At 34.7% G+C, this 16,187-nt stretch overlaps 2 protein-coding genes across 5 annotated transcripts; one reads left to right on the plus strand and one right to left on the minus strand.

Annotated features, from left to right (window-relative positions):
- Positions 1-2,876: 2,876 nt before the first annotated feature.
- Positions 2,877-6,043, minus strand: LOC141586744 (uncharacterized). 2 transcript variants are annotated; one of them, XM_074408058.1, is made up of 4 exons: positions 5,771-6,043; positions 4,981-5,097; positions 4,597-4,887; positions 2,877-3,547 (listed from the first exon to the last, which is right to left on the minus strand). In XM_074408058.1, the coding sequence occupies exons 2-4, from the start codon at positions 5,086-5,088 to the stop codon at positions 2,999-3,001; spliced, it is 948 nt and encodes a 315-aa protein (XP_074264159.1). In that variant the 5' UTR covers positions 5,089-5,097; positions 5,771-6,043; the 3' UTR covers positions 2,877-2,998. The 2 variants fall into 2 exon arrangements, with proteins under 2 accessions (XP_074264159.1, XP_074264158.1); XM_074408057.1 differs by having other exon boundaries at positions 4,981-5,102; positions 5,771-6,036.
- A 2,444-nt stretch (positions 6,044-8,487) lies between these two features.
- On the plus strand, positions 8,488-14,727 carry LOC141586745 (putative methylesterase 12, chloroplastic). Of its 3 annotated transcripts, none has more exons than XM_074408062.1 (6): positions 8,488-9,139; positions 10,204-10,443; positions 10,529-10,672; positions 11,657-11,791; positions 13,667-13,968; positions 14,242-14,727. In XM_074408062.1, exons 1-5 carry the CDS (start codon positions 8,879-8,881, stop codon positions 13,937-13,939), a joined length of 1,053 nt encoding a protein of 350 aa, XP_074264163.1. In that variant the 5' UTR covers positions 8,488-8,878; the 3' UTR covers positions 13,940-13,968; positions 14,242-14,727. The 3 variants fall into 3 exon arrangements, with proteins under 3 accessions (XP_074264163.1, XP_074264162.1, XP_074264161.1); XM_074408061.1 differs by having other exon boundaries at positions 14,248-14,727; XM_074408060.1 differs by having other exon boundaries at positions 8,490-9,139; positions 13,667-14,288.
- Positions 14,728-16,187: the final 1,460 nt, after the last annotated feature.

Below are 16,187 nucleotides of genomic sequence, written 5' to 3' on the forward strand. Positions count from 1 at the left end.
TTTATTTCTTAGAGGGCGGTGCTTGGAGTTGGAGAATCTAGGAATTTGGTTTTTACTCTTTATTAGTTTTAATCTCGTGCAAAAATTGCACGGAATTACTTATTAAATAATTGTTATTATTAAATTATGAATGAAGAAAATGTAAAAATATTGAAATTCAAATATACAAAATTATAAGTAAGAATATCAACCGACAATATTTAGTATAGTAAACACAATAACATTAATACAGTCGTTATTACATGAGACGGTTTTACACGGTGAGACGATTTCGTTGTATATAAAAACAACTTACTTATTAGTATTAGATAAATAGTTTATTTGTAGAAATAAACCGTCTCACAGGGTGATCCGTCTTACTCTGTAGTTCGTGTCAATCTAAATAGGCTGAATAACAAACTGTTGGCTCAAAATCTAAATATGATTAAAATAGGCTTAAACAACCTCAAACTAACCCCATTAAAATAAAATATCGCCAAAGCCCCCACCTTCACCTAATAGTAGTAAATCAGTAATGCTAACGTAACATACTTCACACGCCCCTTTCTCCCTCGCTCTCTCTCATCAAACACACCGTCACCAGTCACCGTCATTATATCACTCCCTCAAACTCATTCTCTCGCTTCTGTCTCAACTTTATCTCTCGTAAATCTCATGGATTCATAGTCCCTATAATTTCTCTCTATAATCCTCCTTCTTTAAACAATATATCATCTCCTTACTCGATAATGTTTACCTAATTGTCAATCTCTCTCACTATCAGCTATGTTGGTTTCATTTTTTGTTCATGTTTCTGTGATTTTTTTCTATTCAATTTCTCATAGATCTGATGGTTATTGTAACACCCCACGGTAATTGAAGAGGTCCAGTGATAGGCTTAAATGACTAGTGCTTAAAGGGATTGAAAGTACTACTCATATCAACAAAGTGCACTTTCTTTTATGGTCATCCATGCGAAAGAACTCCAAAGTTAAGCGTGCTTGGGAGAGTAGTCTTAGGATGGGTGACCTCGGGAAGGTTTAGGGATGCGCATGAGTGAGGTCAAAATGCGCTATAAAGGACCCGTGTTGATCTGTGGGCCATGTACACAGCCTGGTGAGCTATCATAAGTAACCGCTCCCGACCCGGTTTGGGTCGGGGTGTTACAGTTATTTTTCTAAAAGTTGATTTTTTATTTTTTTATAAATTATAAAATTATTAGTGAATATCATAGATCTAATGAGTATTGTTTTTTTTTTTTTAAAATAAAATTACTCAATATAAGTAAGTATGTGTTTTGAGTTTATTTTGCACGTTTTTTTATAATAAAATCAATCTATTAATACTCCGTATAATCTAAGCTAATCTAATTTGAATTAATATAATCTAATTCTTTTAAATGATCTCAAGAAAGTGATTACAAATATTTAACATCTAAAAATTACGTATGTTTTTTGAAAAAATTGTTTTAAAATCTTCAAAAAAAATCCGAAAACTAAATTTAACAATTTATTTCAAAAAATTCTCTTTAAAAAACGTGCAAAATAAAATAAATTCAGATTTGAATTGGGTGGAGGAGATGAGAGGAGAGAGGGTAATTAAATGGTGGGTCCTATATTGGCCAAATTTCTAAAAAATTGCAGCCAATGAGAAGCCTTGAAAGAACCTAACTTTTATACTAGGTAGATATTTGTTCATGTTGTAAACTAATTAAATAGGTTGTTTAAATATGAAAATGTAGTTGAAAATTAAAATAATTAATTGAAATATTTTGAAGGTAATGGATAAGGTAGTTGAAAATAGTTAACTGATTATATAAAGGGATAAAGAAAGTGTTTGTAAATTGGCTAAAAAAGTAGCTCATTTTTTGTGAAATCACATAAAAGGATATGATAATTCTCTATTATTTATAGATTAAAGGGATAAAAAAGGAAGATGAAATAAGAGGATGACACAAGATACATTATTTCTCAGATGCTACCCTAGATAACATTTCATTTTAAGTAGCTTATTTGGTTGGCTCAATAACCTATTCCCTCCATACACTTGAGGAATATTTTATTAAAAGAGGGAAGGTATCTGAAGGGAGTATTTGCCCAAACACCTGCAAAAAATAAGCACATAAATAACGTAGCTTTGGGTTGTTTTGCAGCGAGATCACCCTCTAGGCAGTGTGCCTAGGTATGAGGTGCCATCGGCCGTGGCCGCCTCCAAAACTGAGCATGACATAGTGGCCCTACGAGTTGGGGCAGAACCGGGCCATATTTTATATTATACGGAGTACAGGACTAACACAAGACACGACACGCACTACTCCAGATCCGGCTTGCAAGAGATGAATTTCTTTAATTATCTTTTGTTGATTAACCTCTTCCGGGTAGAAACAAGCTTCCAAGAGAGTCTTGAAACGACTCCAATTAAATCTGGCTTATTGAGTAGCATTTGGACCATCATAGTCCACCATCTATGACATCTCCTTACCACACCTCGTTTGCACTTTGTCATGTTTATCAAACAGTCGAACATTTTTTCCTCCTTTTTACACATTTTGCTTTCATGTTTAATGCCTAAAAACTAATGTCAACTACACTTGCTGCGATGGGAATTCTTTTCTTGGATACATTTTTTTTTTCAAATTGAAATTTGAGTTTGTTTGTAATTGAATTTAGAGGTGGAAGAATTGATTAGAAAAGCAAAACAAGAGATGCTGGAAATTTTAATACTCTGTTATCATGGGCATGGTTGTCTAATAGCAAGTTCAAAAGATACTTAGATTCGGGACCCAACGTTTTAGGGGATAGTAACTGGATCCGATAAAAAGACATAACGTTTTAGCTGAATGTCCAGGTTCCAAGTACCATATGCTAGGAAAACTCAATAATTTGGACATCCAACTGACTTATCAAACCGAGCCTCTCAAATTAGTTTGACGGCCGAGATTATATGGACTAATCTTTCAAATTGATACAACACCAAATATTCAGCTATAATAGTTCAACTATCAACAACAGTCCTGACATCAAGTAACCACTAATTCTTCAATTATCTGAAAATGCATCTGCAAATCAGGACACCCATCAGAGAAATAGGTCCTCTCGTAGACCTCTATCTTCCCTTGACTCTTTTTCCCGCCCGACTCAAGCAATTCCCGGAACTGGTTTTTCTCCTCACAAATCCAACCTCTCCTCTTGTCGTTCCACTGCCTTGGTGTCCCATGCAGCACAAACCGCATTCTTTTGTCCTTCTCTGTAGGACGTTCGACAATTCTCTTAATGGTGATTTCATCGGTGAGATAAGCGCCAGGAGCGTTTAAACCAACATCCACATAATGTATTTCAGTAATACTATCCAAGAAGCTTTCAACTGAACTTGGAATAATCTGGTTCCCCGGGAATTCAGAAGATTTTGGCTGTGTTGGGTCCTCCAGGGCATTGGGTTTGAAGAAGCCTAGCTCAGTAACCAACTGATTAAGAACCACACCGCCTTTGCTAAATCCGAGTATAACTGTTTGAGGTAAAGAAGAGGACGCAGAAGACTGATGCTCTTCCAGATTGACGCTCAAATCTGCCTGCTCACAGTTCAAACACACATGTAAGCATGTTGTAAGATAATCATGCTTACCTGCACTTTCAACACTAATACAATAAAAAAAGAAAAAAACACTAATACAATATTTCAGATGAAAAAAGAAATCATTTTATCTATACAAATCTCACCCAGCTTTCTACTAATAAAACACAATTAGTCTTACGTGAGTGAGAAAATGTCAAGTAGATGTTAGTTCAGGTCCTATTTCGAGATGTTTTCCCAATTCCAAATTCCCTAGCGAGCTTCCCATGTCGTCTCCTATCGAATCTTTTCATAAGGCCATAACTGTTCTGAAGTCTAAACAACTTGAAGCATTATAATATCAGTCAACCACACACCCTAATCACTGGATCAAGGGGTAATAAAACACAGACAGACAGTAATTGTCTAAATGAGGGGTACAACACTATAAGTCTATAACCTATCAGGGTCTAAAACAACAACAACAACAACAACAACAACAACAACAACAACAACAACAAAGCCTTTATCCCAAAATAGTTTGGAGTCGGCTAACATGAATCATCATCCGAATCTGATTAGGTTTGAAATTAAAATATTGATACTTCATCACTTTACATATTTTTCTCTCTCTGCATAGAAATTATATAATCAAAGAAGCATTAAAACGACAGACAGTAATCCGAAATATTTTACAAAGGGCCTATTCCTCTGACCGATACTGTGCTTTCTTAGAATGCATATCCAAAATGTGACATATGCTCGAGAACATGTTCGCCATTCTTTTTACCCAAATATGCCATAATAGCTAAAGAACCACACACTTCCAGAACAATACTGTCTCTCGATTTAGGAATAGTACCTAAATCAATCAGAAAACATTGCGAAAGATGACGTTGTGGTAGATATGGTAAAGATCCAAGGTCTAGCCGAGGTTTTATAGCTCCACAATTAAAAGTGACCCTAAAGAGTTCAAAGCTTTGGATTCCATATGCAAACTCAAACTTGTCTATAACAGTGATCAAAATAAATTACACGACATAAGTGAAACGATATATTGGTCATTACCTCTGAACAAAAATTCGACATAAGTGAAACGATAGATGTTGATGCAGGAAATCCACCAGGTTTATAAGATTGCGGCTCACCCCATTTGTTAAGAGAGTGAATGAATTCCTTGTATACAGCAAAAGGGCCATTAAAAGTAGAGGCCTCAATAGCCCAAGTATTAACAGAATCCCCAAACTTGGAGTTAAGAACTTCTACTATATTTTGCAAATCAGAAAGCTTATCAATCACCGGGTTTCCAGTCCCTTCAACGCGATCCCCGTTAAAGAAGATAGCATTTGCTTTAGGCACCTAAACATCACGCAGCCAATAGATTTTGGCATCGGACACGATTCATAAACAAGGGTATGAAAGATCAAATACATTGTGGCGAATATAACATACAATGAGTGTCTTTGAAGAAGGTGAAACACAAAGCGATGCCGCTATTCTGCAGTGAGTCAAGCCCTTTAGGCATACAGGAATCTTCAGAATACCAGTCCAACGATCCATGAAATCTTGCTGACCTTTCAATTGAACAAAGTAAGTGTTGAAGCCAAAGTACACAATGCAAGAAAACTACTCCCTCAGTGCCTAGTTATTTGTTTACTATTCCATTTTCAAGTGTCGCAATCTCATTTCTGTGAGAAAGCATCTAGCTTATTTACCCATTCCATTTTTAGGGGTCGCGATCACTTGTTTACTTAATCCAGTCTAGTCTTTTGTTGCCGGACAATCTAAATCATTTGTTTACTTATTTGTATTAAGCATCTAAATTGTTAATCCTTTGTATATTTCCCCGATTTTTGTGCCAAAACAAAACATAAACAAATCAAACAGCGGGAGTATAGCATCATCCTAATTCACGGATTTTCGAAAGACAGTCAACAGCGCGCTGTTTTAAAGTGAGCACCGTCTACTCGTACTTGTGTTATTTGGGATTCATTTGCAAGTCTATATCAACTGTACTTCTTTATATACAAAGACCCATTAAATGTGACATGTCTCATTTTATAAATGAGTTAATGATGACTCGATACATGAATAAACGGTCTCACACAAGGCTAACTAATTAATAACGGACAAATGAATGAAGTTGTCTAAATTAATCCGGAGTGACGAAATTAAACTTGAAAATGGGAGGAAATAAGATAAGTAGATGAATGATTGAAATTAAACAATGAGAGGTACGTACTGTAGTTGCCTTGCTACTCAAATATGCTGTCGGTGTCCGGAGATGATTATCGCTCTCATCATTCTTCTAACCAAATAATTACGGAGTATCTCCCACAACAATAATTTATCATCTCCTCCTACATCATTTCCTCGCTCATCAAACTCATCTCAACTTTTTTTTTGGTATGGTAATTGCTTTTGACAAAATTATCAAGGAGGAACAAAGGGAGACCGCTAAACGGGTCAATTGAGTCGGATTCAGGCCGGGTTAATTAGACTAGGACAATCTCGGGTTTGCAATAACTAGGGCTATTTCTGGCCGAGTTATTTGAGTCTGAATCATATCCGGGTCAACTATTATCAAATTATTTATGAAAAATAATCAGTGTGCAATTAGAGGTGGCAATAATTGACACGACACGAACCCGACACGAAGTTAGCGAGTTAGGATTTAGAGGTTGTGACTCATTTAAGTAATTGGGTTGACACGGACACGACATGAAACTTAAATGGGTCGGGTTAGGGTTGGAACTCTTTTGACACGAACCCGACACGAATAACCAATTTATTTAAAAATGTCATATTATACCTGAGTTCAATCAATAATCCAATCAAACAACTTAAAAGTAGTCATTCTTATTCATCATTTTTGAGATAATAAGGCTATAAGGCTATAAGCCTTGGGTTCTTTATTATTTTATTGGGTTAAACGGGTTAAATGGGTTAAAAATGACATGCTACAAGATAAATGGGTTAAACAAGACAGGTTAGGTTATAGAAAAAATGAAAAATTAAATGGGTTGGGATAAGCTTGAGACAAATGACCCATTTATGTAACTAGGTCGGGTTAGGGTTGGGGTAGTGATGACCCGTTTAAAGTTGACACGAATACGAACACGAACACGACACAACCTGATCTGTTTGCCATATCTATGTGCAATAACATACATTCGGGTTGGATAATTGTGTCAATTTCAGTTACAATTTTTAGGAGTTGCCAAACACTTAAAATGTCTCAATTACGGAAATCACTTCCAATTCAAGTTTCCACCGTTGGTGTTCTCCGAAAAGATAAACAATTATGTATAAATTTACTTCATTCAACCAATCTCATAATTTGTTTAAGAAGTTGCATCAAGGTTAAATAATGAGTAAACAACCGTCATACCAAACTCGGGTTAACACGCCCTCACTCTAGAATGACAATTTTTTGTTTGAGATAGATATATATGCGTTTTAATTAATAAAACGTGCCAAATAGATGGACGAGACAAAGCAAATACTTAAGATATGACTAGGCTATGTTCTTTCTGCCTTAATTTCGGCTTATTTCAATTCTGCTAAACTCTATTTATAGCATGTTTGGCCTAAATTGCTAAAACAGATTTTTGTTTTTGAAGCTTAATTTTCTAGAAGTGTTTTTCAAAACTATTATTTCTATTTTTAAGAACAAAAAGATAATTTTTGGGCTTTTTAAAAACTAAACTTTTAAAAAACTTTGTATTTGCCCAACCTCATTCCAACCAAAAAAAACAAGGCCTTAGGGCACTAGTAATAGATGAATCTTTAAAAAGTTTATTCTCATGCGACATAAGTTAATATATAAACTCATTTACTTACAAACCTTCTACCAACAACAAATAAACCTCTTCAAGGTTTATATTATGACCCACTAAACTTTTTCTATTCTCACATTCTCTTTCCACAAACATACTAAGGGCAATAGCAATAGAGGTTTGTCAATAGGTTTGTAAGATGGTGTGTCAATTATTTTAGAGATATGTCTACAAACTCTTTATTGTTGGACATGAGAAGGGTTACAATATAGTATCCAAGTTTGTGGAGAGAGAATGTAAGAGAAGAAATAGTATGGTGGGCCATGTGATGAACCTTGAAGATGTTTATTTATTGTTGGGATGAGGTTTATAGGTAAATGAGTTTGTATACTAGCTTATGTGACATGAGAACAAACATAGTTAGGGATGACAATTATGACCAAAACCGAACCGAACCGAAGGAAAAAATTCAATCCAGACCCACTCTTTATAAACCCATTCCCTATCCACTATTTAAAAACTCATATCCATATCCACTATTGGAAAACCCGAACCAAATTTAAACCCGATCCATTCATACCCGAACCCGATCCAAGTGGATATTATTGAAAATTGAGGCTTTATTAACCTTGAAATTTAAATTTTCTTATATAAGATTAAATTTTTATGTAGTCAAATCAAGTTTTCGTATTGGGTTTTGGATTATGTAGTGGATCGGGTATGGATTTGGAGCGAGTATGGGTTTGAAATAAGTATAATGGGTCGGGTATGGATTTTAAAATTTTGGATATGGATAGGGTATGGATATGGATCTGTGATCCAATAAGTAAGTGGATCGGGTTTGGATCTTGCAAAACCCAATCCAACCCGACCCATTGCCATCCCTAAACATAGTGGAGGTTCATCTATTGCTAATGTCTTAATTTGTAACCCCTCTCATCCATAAACCTCAACACTCATCACCAATAATAGAAGGTTTGTAGACAAACCTCTAAAAAGATGGACATGTCATCCTATAAACCTCTTGATGAACCTCTATTATTAATACCCTAATTCAAGTAAAATTTAACCCATTTAACAATTAAAATAGATTAAACCATTTTAAGAAGTCTAAGGTAGAATATGGTTAAACTGCTTGGTGCCTAATCCATCCAAAATAGCAGGTTCAGTGCACAGTAAAACAGTGTAAAACAAAATTAATTCAATTTGCAGTTGAAATAGTGAAAAAAATCAACCAAAAATTGTGTGCACTAAAATCATGTTGCAGTTCACCATCTTCCGTCCAATCTTGTCTCATCATTAAACAAAAAGAAAGCTGCTTTCTTCTCCCCAGCTACCAAACTTAACTACTAGTCAAACATCACTACTTTCCCCATTTTCCGCCCTAATTTTTACTCATTATTCATAAATTAACAGCTACCCATTGCTTAAAATCACAAAATATAATCTGGGTATTGCTTAAAATCTCTGATTATCATCTGGGTACAGCAAAAGATTGAATTTTTGGAACCAGCTTTCGCGTAAAATTGAAAAATAAGAACTGGGTATTGCAAAAGATTGGATTTTGAGAAATGGGTAATCGATTTATATGTATGTCAAAGAAGAATGATACGAAAGAATTGAGGTCAAAAAGTAAGAGAATGATGGGAAGATCAAACAGAAAATTGCTTGAAGAAGATGATACAGCTGCTTTACATAGAAGAGCTTTATCAATGGCGATTCAACAACATCAGTATTCTCAGAGGTTTGATAATGGAGGATCTATGTCTCGTCGTGTTGGTTCAACTTCTAAACGTCGCACTCTTTCTGATCCCTTCTCTAATTCTAAACAGGTTTGTAAAATGTCGGAAAATAAGGACTTACCTTTATTCGGAAGCAAAACTCGAGCCAATTATGTGTTGAAATTGAGTTTTGGTTTTATATATAAGTTAAGAATGATATATTTTTTGGTGGGGAAAAGGTCAAGTATAGAATAATATAAGGCTTTGATTTAGTCTTTGTTGTTTGTTTATAGTAATTACTTGGTAGATTTTAAGGAGAAGAAGAAATGTGTGATGATTGTGCTTTGTTATGATTATGTTGTTAAAAAGGTAAACTTGTACTACATGAATCTGGATCTTGTAAAAGCTGGGTCATGCTTTTTTTTTGCTCAACTTTTTGTTTTCTTGGTAGTACTACTACTGTGGTTGATTGAGAGAATTTGTGATGAAATTATTCAGTTTTTTATTATAATAAATAATCAGTGTGTTTATTACTCATATCACTTTATCATGATTTCTATAAAGTGTACAATTTGCCCGTGTTCTTCTGGTAGTGACAGTAAGAGTTTACCTGATATATAGTCCTGTATGTTTTTAATTTGATTTTTTTTGGCAAGTTTAAGCATGTTGAAATGTTGAATTGGTTTAGGTTGTCTGTGTCAATGATGAACTGTTGAATCTCGTATATAAACGGAAAAAAGACTCAGCTTTGTGACACTACATTGTTATATCAGCTGTCAATTTAGAGAGAGTTGTAAACATTGTTCTGATTGTTGGCACGTAGCGTAGTTGTACGAGTTTTTGTGTTCAAACGAAAAAGACGATTCCCAGTCAAGGGGTCATCGATGCTTGATCATTTATCTTGTAGAGACTATTGTAGAAACCAAAGTTTAATATGTACTAGGTATAAAAAGATGATAGGATATTGACTCACACCGATGTTAGGATTTGACTCACGTTTCGTCTGTAACAGCCTAATTAGTCCTCAGATGTTGGGAAAATTGATGAATTGCTGACTATACTTCTATCTTGGTTTAGTTATTCGATGCTCCCGCCTCCGAGTTACGATTACAGTCTCTTTTGATTTGTAACTATTGTATTATTGTGTATTTGTATAATTCTGGCGTCCTTTTCAGGCAGCTGATTTCTTGGAAAGTCTGAAAGTGAAAAGAATTGTTCTAATACACGGGGAGGGCTTTGGCGCCTGGTGTTGGTACAAAAGTATTGCTTTGTTGGAAGAATCTGGGCTACTCCCTGATGCTTTAGATCTCAGTGGATCTGGTATCGATACAACGGATACTAATTCTGTCAGTACACTAGGAGATTATTCGAAGCCACTGATTTCATATATAGAGGACCTGCCTGATGACGAAAAGGTAAGTTGTTAGAAATAAATCACTAATGTGTGTTCGAAAATTAAGATTATTGGCAACTGATCTTCAATTGCTTCAACATTGACAGGTTATATTGGTTGGTCACGGTTGTGGAGGTGCGGCTGTTTCTTATGCTATGGAGCAGTTCCCCCAAAAGATTTTCAAAGCTATCTTTGTATGTGCCACAATGGTCTCTAGTGAACAGAGGCCCTTTGATGTATTTATTGAAGAGGTATGTATGCATATTAACTTGACAGTGAACACAGATATTTGGGCCATGCTAGTGTCCGCTCTCTTACGTTTCTTATGAAATAACAGTGATAATAATTTTACAATAATTTGTCTACAAACACACGGTTCTACCAAAGATTCTGTTACTTTGAAGCAACTCTGACTTCAAAGTATGATAGTACTTGGCTTTTGTGAGGCTGAGAACTCGTACATTAATGTATTCTCAGTACTAATTACTTGGCTTCTCTGAGGTAGAAAACTCGTAATTAGTGGTAGAGCTTCTCCCCTCCACTTTTTAAATATAAACAGTGACAATAATTTTCATTGTAAACACATGGATTCTGCTGTAGTATAGTATATATGTAATGGTAATATTCTACTATTTACAAACTATGAGTTATGACTGCATGAGTGACGACTCATACATTCGAAGTCTATTTCTAATCAGTCAGACTCAACGAAGTATTTGAGGTATCTTTACATAACCTTTTGTAGCTCGGTATACTAAGCTAAGTGAACAGTAAGTAGAATCTTTTTGTTTCTAAGAAAACAACAGTAAAAGTGAATTGAGGTCTGATTTCTGTCAGGAGACTCAAATTTACAGATAAGTTACAGATCCTAGAATCTGGTATTTGGGTTTTGTATGTATGTGAACTTATTCTTATTCCTCTTTGTTTCATTCTTAAAAGTATTTTTAAAGATCATTTAAATGAACAAAGCTGGTAGCCTGGTATAAAGAGATTAGTGCACACGTGTTTGTCTTAATAACGTCAAATTTAGTATGAGCTTAGATCTCTCGTATGTGTCTTACTACTTCGTGCTCTTGCAAAAGTGTCCTCAATTCTCCATCTACCAGTAGGCATTTTCTTTTATTGCATGGTCCCCCTCTCAACCAAAAAAAGAGTAGAAAAAAAAATGCATTGGACTTTCATGTATTCGTTGAATTTGCATGATCTTCATTGTCTGAGCAGAGCTCTTTTCACAGCTTGGATCTGCAGAAAATTTCATGAAAGACTCGCAGTTTTTGATTCACGGGAAAGGTTCTGACAATCCTCCTACATCATTTAAGTTGGAGAAGCAACATATGAAGGCATTATATTTCAATCAAAGCCCTGCAAAGGTAAATCAAGGAATCATTACTATAGTTCATCAACTGTCAAGTGTCCACTATTTTTATCTATATTACTGCCATGTTATGCTTGATGACCTCTATTATCGACCATGTCACACCTTACTAATCTATCGTTAACTTTCTTGAACAAGCAAGGAAATATTAGACTATTAGTGCTTGTGCAAGACGGGATGTGAAAATCCTTGGGAGTTTTTTAAAGTTAGCAATTTAAGATGCAGTTGATGATTCAGACATTTTATTCTTTAAGTGGCCTGCACTCATTCTTCTTAGGCTAATATAAACTAGTCTTGATCCCACACAATGCATGCATGGTATATACAAAGCTTTTAGTTTTTAGTGTATTAATTATATGTGAAATGCCGCCTCATTAATTTTCATATTTCACCTCAATGTATTTCAATTTGAGAAAAAAATCGATATGCAAAACTAGTCAAGAATATTGATTAATGTTATGAAATGTGTATTTTAATGAAAATATATTTTTGTTAACTCAAAGCTAATGATTCCTATTTATAAATTTTCTCAAAATCAATGATGAATTTTTTTTTTACTACGAAGCTAATATTAGCACTTCATAGTTTTTATTTTATATGGGTAAGTTTGCGCCAAATCATCATTAATATTAACATCAAGTGAAAGAGTTAGCAATTTATAATTTATTATGGGTTTATACCAATTTTATTGTATTTTTATTAAAAGATTATAGTTTAGAGATTAACAAAAAAATTATAATTTGATGAAAGATTATATTTTAATGAAAGAAAATATAATTTCATTTGTTTCCTTATTTAGGAGAGTGCATTTTGGAGGGAAAACAATGCATGTTGCTTATTCTCTTAGTATATAGGGGATTCTGTGTAGGGGATTCTGTATGTTACTTGGATGCACCCCTCAGCTGGCTTGTCGCTTGTTTGCACGATTTTTTACAGGATAGGATTGAGATAGTTTTATGAGATGAGTAGTGTTCGTGTTTACATAATTGGTCAAAGTACTTGTTATCTGCCTGTCTCCTAATTATGAAAAATGGAGTGTCAAGACATTCGTACACTGTCACTTTGACGTCGAGTCTGATTAACGTATGTTTATATACCAAGGGTCTTGACTGGAAAATTAGTATTTTGGCCAAGTGTGTGGTAGCATATATACATGGTGAAGAGTTGCAAAGGTGAGTCAGTATCTGATTTGATCTCACATTAGTCACATCCCTAGTTTTGGCAGACGACACTGCATGGACAATTTTAATTGTTAATGGTGCGTGATCTGGGACCTATTGTTAATTATTTAGCTAATCTCGGTGTTATTGGCACTGTCAACTTATTTTACTCTTCTTCTGATAGTGTTAGTTTTCGGGTTATTATAAGGTGCACGTGCTCCCATGAAAAATTCATTTCTTTCCCCACAAAATATACCTACTTTGGATGTTAGGCGATGTTATGACTTGCATCCATAACCTTCATTTGTTCACAATCAGAACCAAGAGAATTAGCAAATGGGTAACAAGGGTCAGGTTCTTGGACGGGTCATTACGTGTTTGTTTCAATTTCGTTTCTAGCCATTTTGGTTCTGGTCATTTTCGGTCTCAGTTATTTCAGATGCTCAATTCGAGTTTGAGTGTACTCGGGTATTCTTTTGGGATACGGGTAGGGTTTGAGTCGGAGCAATGCGGGTGGAATTGTATCTGAATTACTTGCATCCGTAATATTCATTTATTGACCTTTTTCTTCCCTTCATATTTGTTCTTGTGATTGACTGTTTGTGAATGGATCTAGATAAGACGGCATGCTCTGGTCAGAGGATTTTTTCCCTTCCTTTGTTTCAGTAGTCTTTGTATATAAATCTAAATAAAGACGTTTATGCTTTCAGGATATTGCCCTGGCGATGGTGTCCATGAGACCAGTCCCTTTGGGTCCTATAATGGAGAAACTCTCATTATCACCTGAAAAATATGGTGCTGTAAGACGCTATTTCATTCAAACCTTAGATGACCGTGCACTTTCACCCGACGTTCAGGAAAAGCTTGTTAGAGAAAACACGCCTGAGGGAGTGTATAAGATTAAAGGGAGTGATCATTGCCCATTTTTCTCAAAGCCCCAATCGCTGCACAAAATCTTACTCGAGATCATCCAAATTCCATAGCTCAACTACCCTGCTGGAACTCCGATAAGGTATTCTTCTACTGAACGATGTGATGTGATTCACCATTGAAAGGCAGAAGTTGTACAGACGAAAGTTACAAGAGTCAGGACTTAGTATTACTTAATTTATTTTGTGTTTATATTGAGAAGGCACGAAAGGTCAAAAGCTATTGTACACTTCCTTCAGTTCTTCCTGAATTATGTACTGATGTTTGATTTTCCGATTCTTAGCAATTAAAGTAAAACTATAGGGCTATAGAAATGAAATGAGCGCCTTCTCAAGCCTTGTATCTTGTTTGTAAGTATCAGATCCCCATGAAATGTGACAAAACTGCTAAACTGTGGTTAAAGAGTTCTCAAGGGTTGAATGGCACAACTGACTAAGGGTGTTACGGAGCTGAAGACAAGCACACGTTTAGCCTTCACGCGCATAGTTGTGACAAACACTACATACTATCCATTTGACGGGGCTCTAGTTCACCGTATAGGCGTATAGCCCAAAGATTTTGTTCTGCATTTGGCCGTTTATACAACTTGGAGAGAGCAAGACCTATGTCGACAAACTGTTCAATTCCCTTTCTCTGCTTTTTATTCTCCTTTTTACCGTTTTCCCTCTTGAATTACCACTTTATACATGAAAATTTTATCTTCACTTCAGTGTATTGAAATTTGTTTCATTTCATTGAGTTCTTATGGTTCGAGTTAAGGTTGTAACATACTTTGGTCACTTTCCCATTGGAGATTTTCTCGTTTTCATGTTATAAAGCATCAAATGCAAAATTAATTTTATACGCTAAAGTAAATACTCCCTCCGTCTCAATCAACTGTTTATCTTTGATTAAAACACCTCTCATGAAGGACATAAAAGGTAAACAAATGACTAGAACAGAGGAAGTCTATTTTTCAGCGCGATAAATAGGAAAAAAAATCCCTTATATGTAGATGTCCCCATATTCTTTCGAGATGTCTCAAGTTTTTTAAATTTTTATATATCAAATTTTCAGTAATTAATGCACAACTGCAGAAAATGACAATAGGAACTTGCGTACAAACTTAAAATCTCATAAATTGAATCAATATTATTATTATTATTATTATTAACCTACAAACATGACCAAATTAATGACTTCCGTACTTCAGATAATCTCCCCAACCACTCCACGGCTATCATCACTCGGGTTTTTTTTATAATTTTGTTTGTAAAAAAGCACCGATAATTTTGTTTGTAAAAATAGGATAAAAATGATGTCAAGTTTAGGATAATACAGAAACACGGAAATTTGGGATTAACATGATATACATTCAAAACCGGTACTATTAAGGACACTTTCCTTACTATACAAAATTATTCCGTATTATTCTTTTTCGTCAATCTATATCTATCTATCTATCTATCTATCTATCTATCTATATTAATAAAGGAAGCTTTTTTCGAGCGATTATAGAGAGTCCAATTTTCGCGAATTACTCCCAAAAAATAAAATAATAAATAAACTATAAAGATATAGTAATGTAACTACGTAAGTTGGTATAATTCTAATGATGTTATAATTCTTATGCAAGTTATAGTAAAGATATGAGTTTACAAAGTAATATTTTATTCTATCTCAACTCTATATAACCTTAATGTATGGTGTGGCAGAGTTGCTCTCAATCCGGCTTTCCTTTGCTTTCTTGATTATTTGGCTTTATTTTTTGTTTTTGTTTTTTTGTTATCAATATTTTACTCCAGTTTATTTGGTTTTCTATTGCATTAGTTTAACAACACGATGCATATTATATTAGATTCAACATGTTCAATATTAATGTATTTTCTTTAATTTTTCTAATTCGATGAAACTTAATCTAAGACTTTACTTTATGTGCAGGCATAATCAACCAATTTAAGGGGTATCAATTAACGCACTAGAGATTTAAGAGTTTCGTTTCTTAAAGAGTAAAGATGGGAAGGTAATCAACTTTAATTATTTATATATAAATATCGTTTTTGTGACGGAGTTTATTTTCGTGATTCTACATAATTTGGACTCATCGTGATTGTTAGTCATGTGGACTCGTGTCACATCACTCTCCCTAATGTTTCATGTTGTTTCAGTTTCATTGCCGCTTTCTTCACTAACCTGTATATGTTTTATGTTTGGCGTTCGATAGATAACGTCAATTCAATCATCTAAGATCGAGCAAAGTGTGAGTTAGTTACACTAATGAGCTGGCAATTAGCTGTAAATAGTTGGCATTAGTTAGTTAGC

Source organism: Silene latifolia, chromosome 6, assembly GCF_048544455.1.
Source record: "Silene latifolia isolate original U9 population chromosome 6, ASM4854445v1, whole genome shotgun sequence".
In the NCBI taxonomy this organism is placed as follows: Eukaryota; Viridiplantae; Streptophyta; class Magnoliopsida; order Caryophyllales; family Caryophyllaceae; genus Silene; species Silene latifolia.

What these genes read in the sequence shown, in the direction of transcription:
- LOC141586744 (XM_074408058.1), bottom strand. Translation starts at nt 5,088, where the DNA reads ATGGATCGTTGGACTGGTATTCTGAAGATTCCTGTATGCCTAAAGGGC. An exon ending in CTTCTTCAAAGACACTCATT is followed by an intron (nt 4,888 to 4,980) that starts GTATGTTATATT and finishes CGTGATGTTTAG; the next exon opens with GTGCCTAAAGCAAATGCTAT. An exon ending in TGTCGAATTTTTGTTCAGAG is followed by an intron (nt 3,548 to 4,596) that starts GTAATGACCAAT and finishes AACTGTGAGCAG; the next exon opens with GCAGATTTGAGCGTCAATCT.
- LOC141586745 (XM_074408062.1), top strand. Translation starts at nt 8,879, where the DNA reads ATGGGTAATCGATTTATATGTATGTCAAAGAAGAATGATACGAAAGAA. An exon ending in ACCTGCCTGATGACGAAAAG is followed by an intron (nt 10,444 to 10,528) that starts GTAAGTTGTTAG and finishes CAACATTGACAG; the next exon opens with GTTATATTGGTTGGTCACGG. An exon ending in TCAATCAAAGCCCTGCAAAG is followed by an intron (nt 11,792 to 13,666) that starts GTAAATCAAGGA and finishes TTATGCTTTCAG; the next exon opens with GATATTGCCCTGGCGATGGT.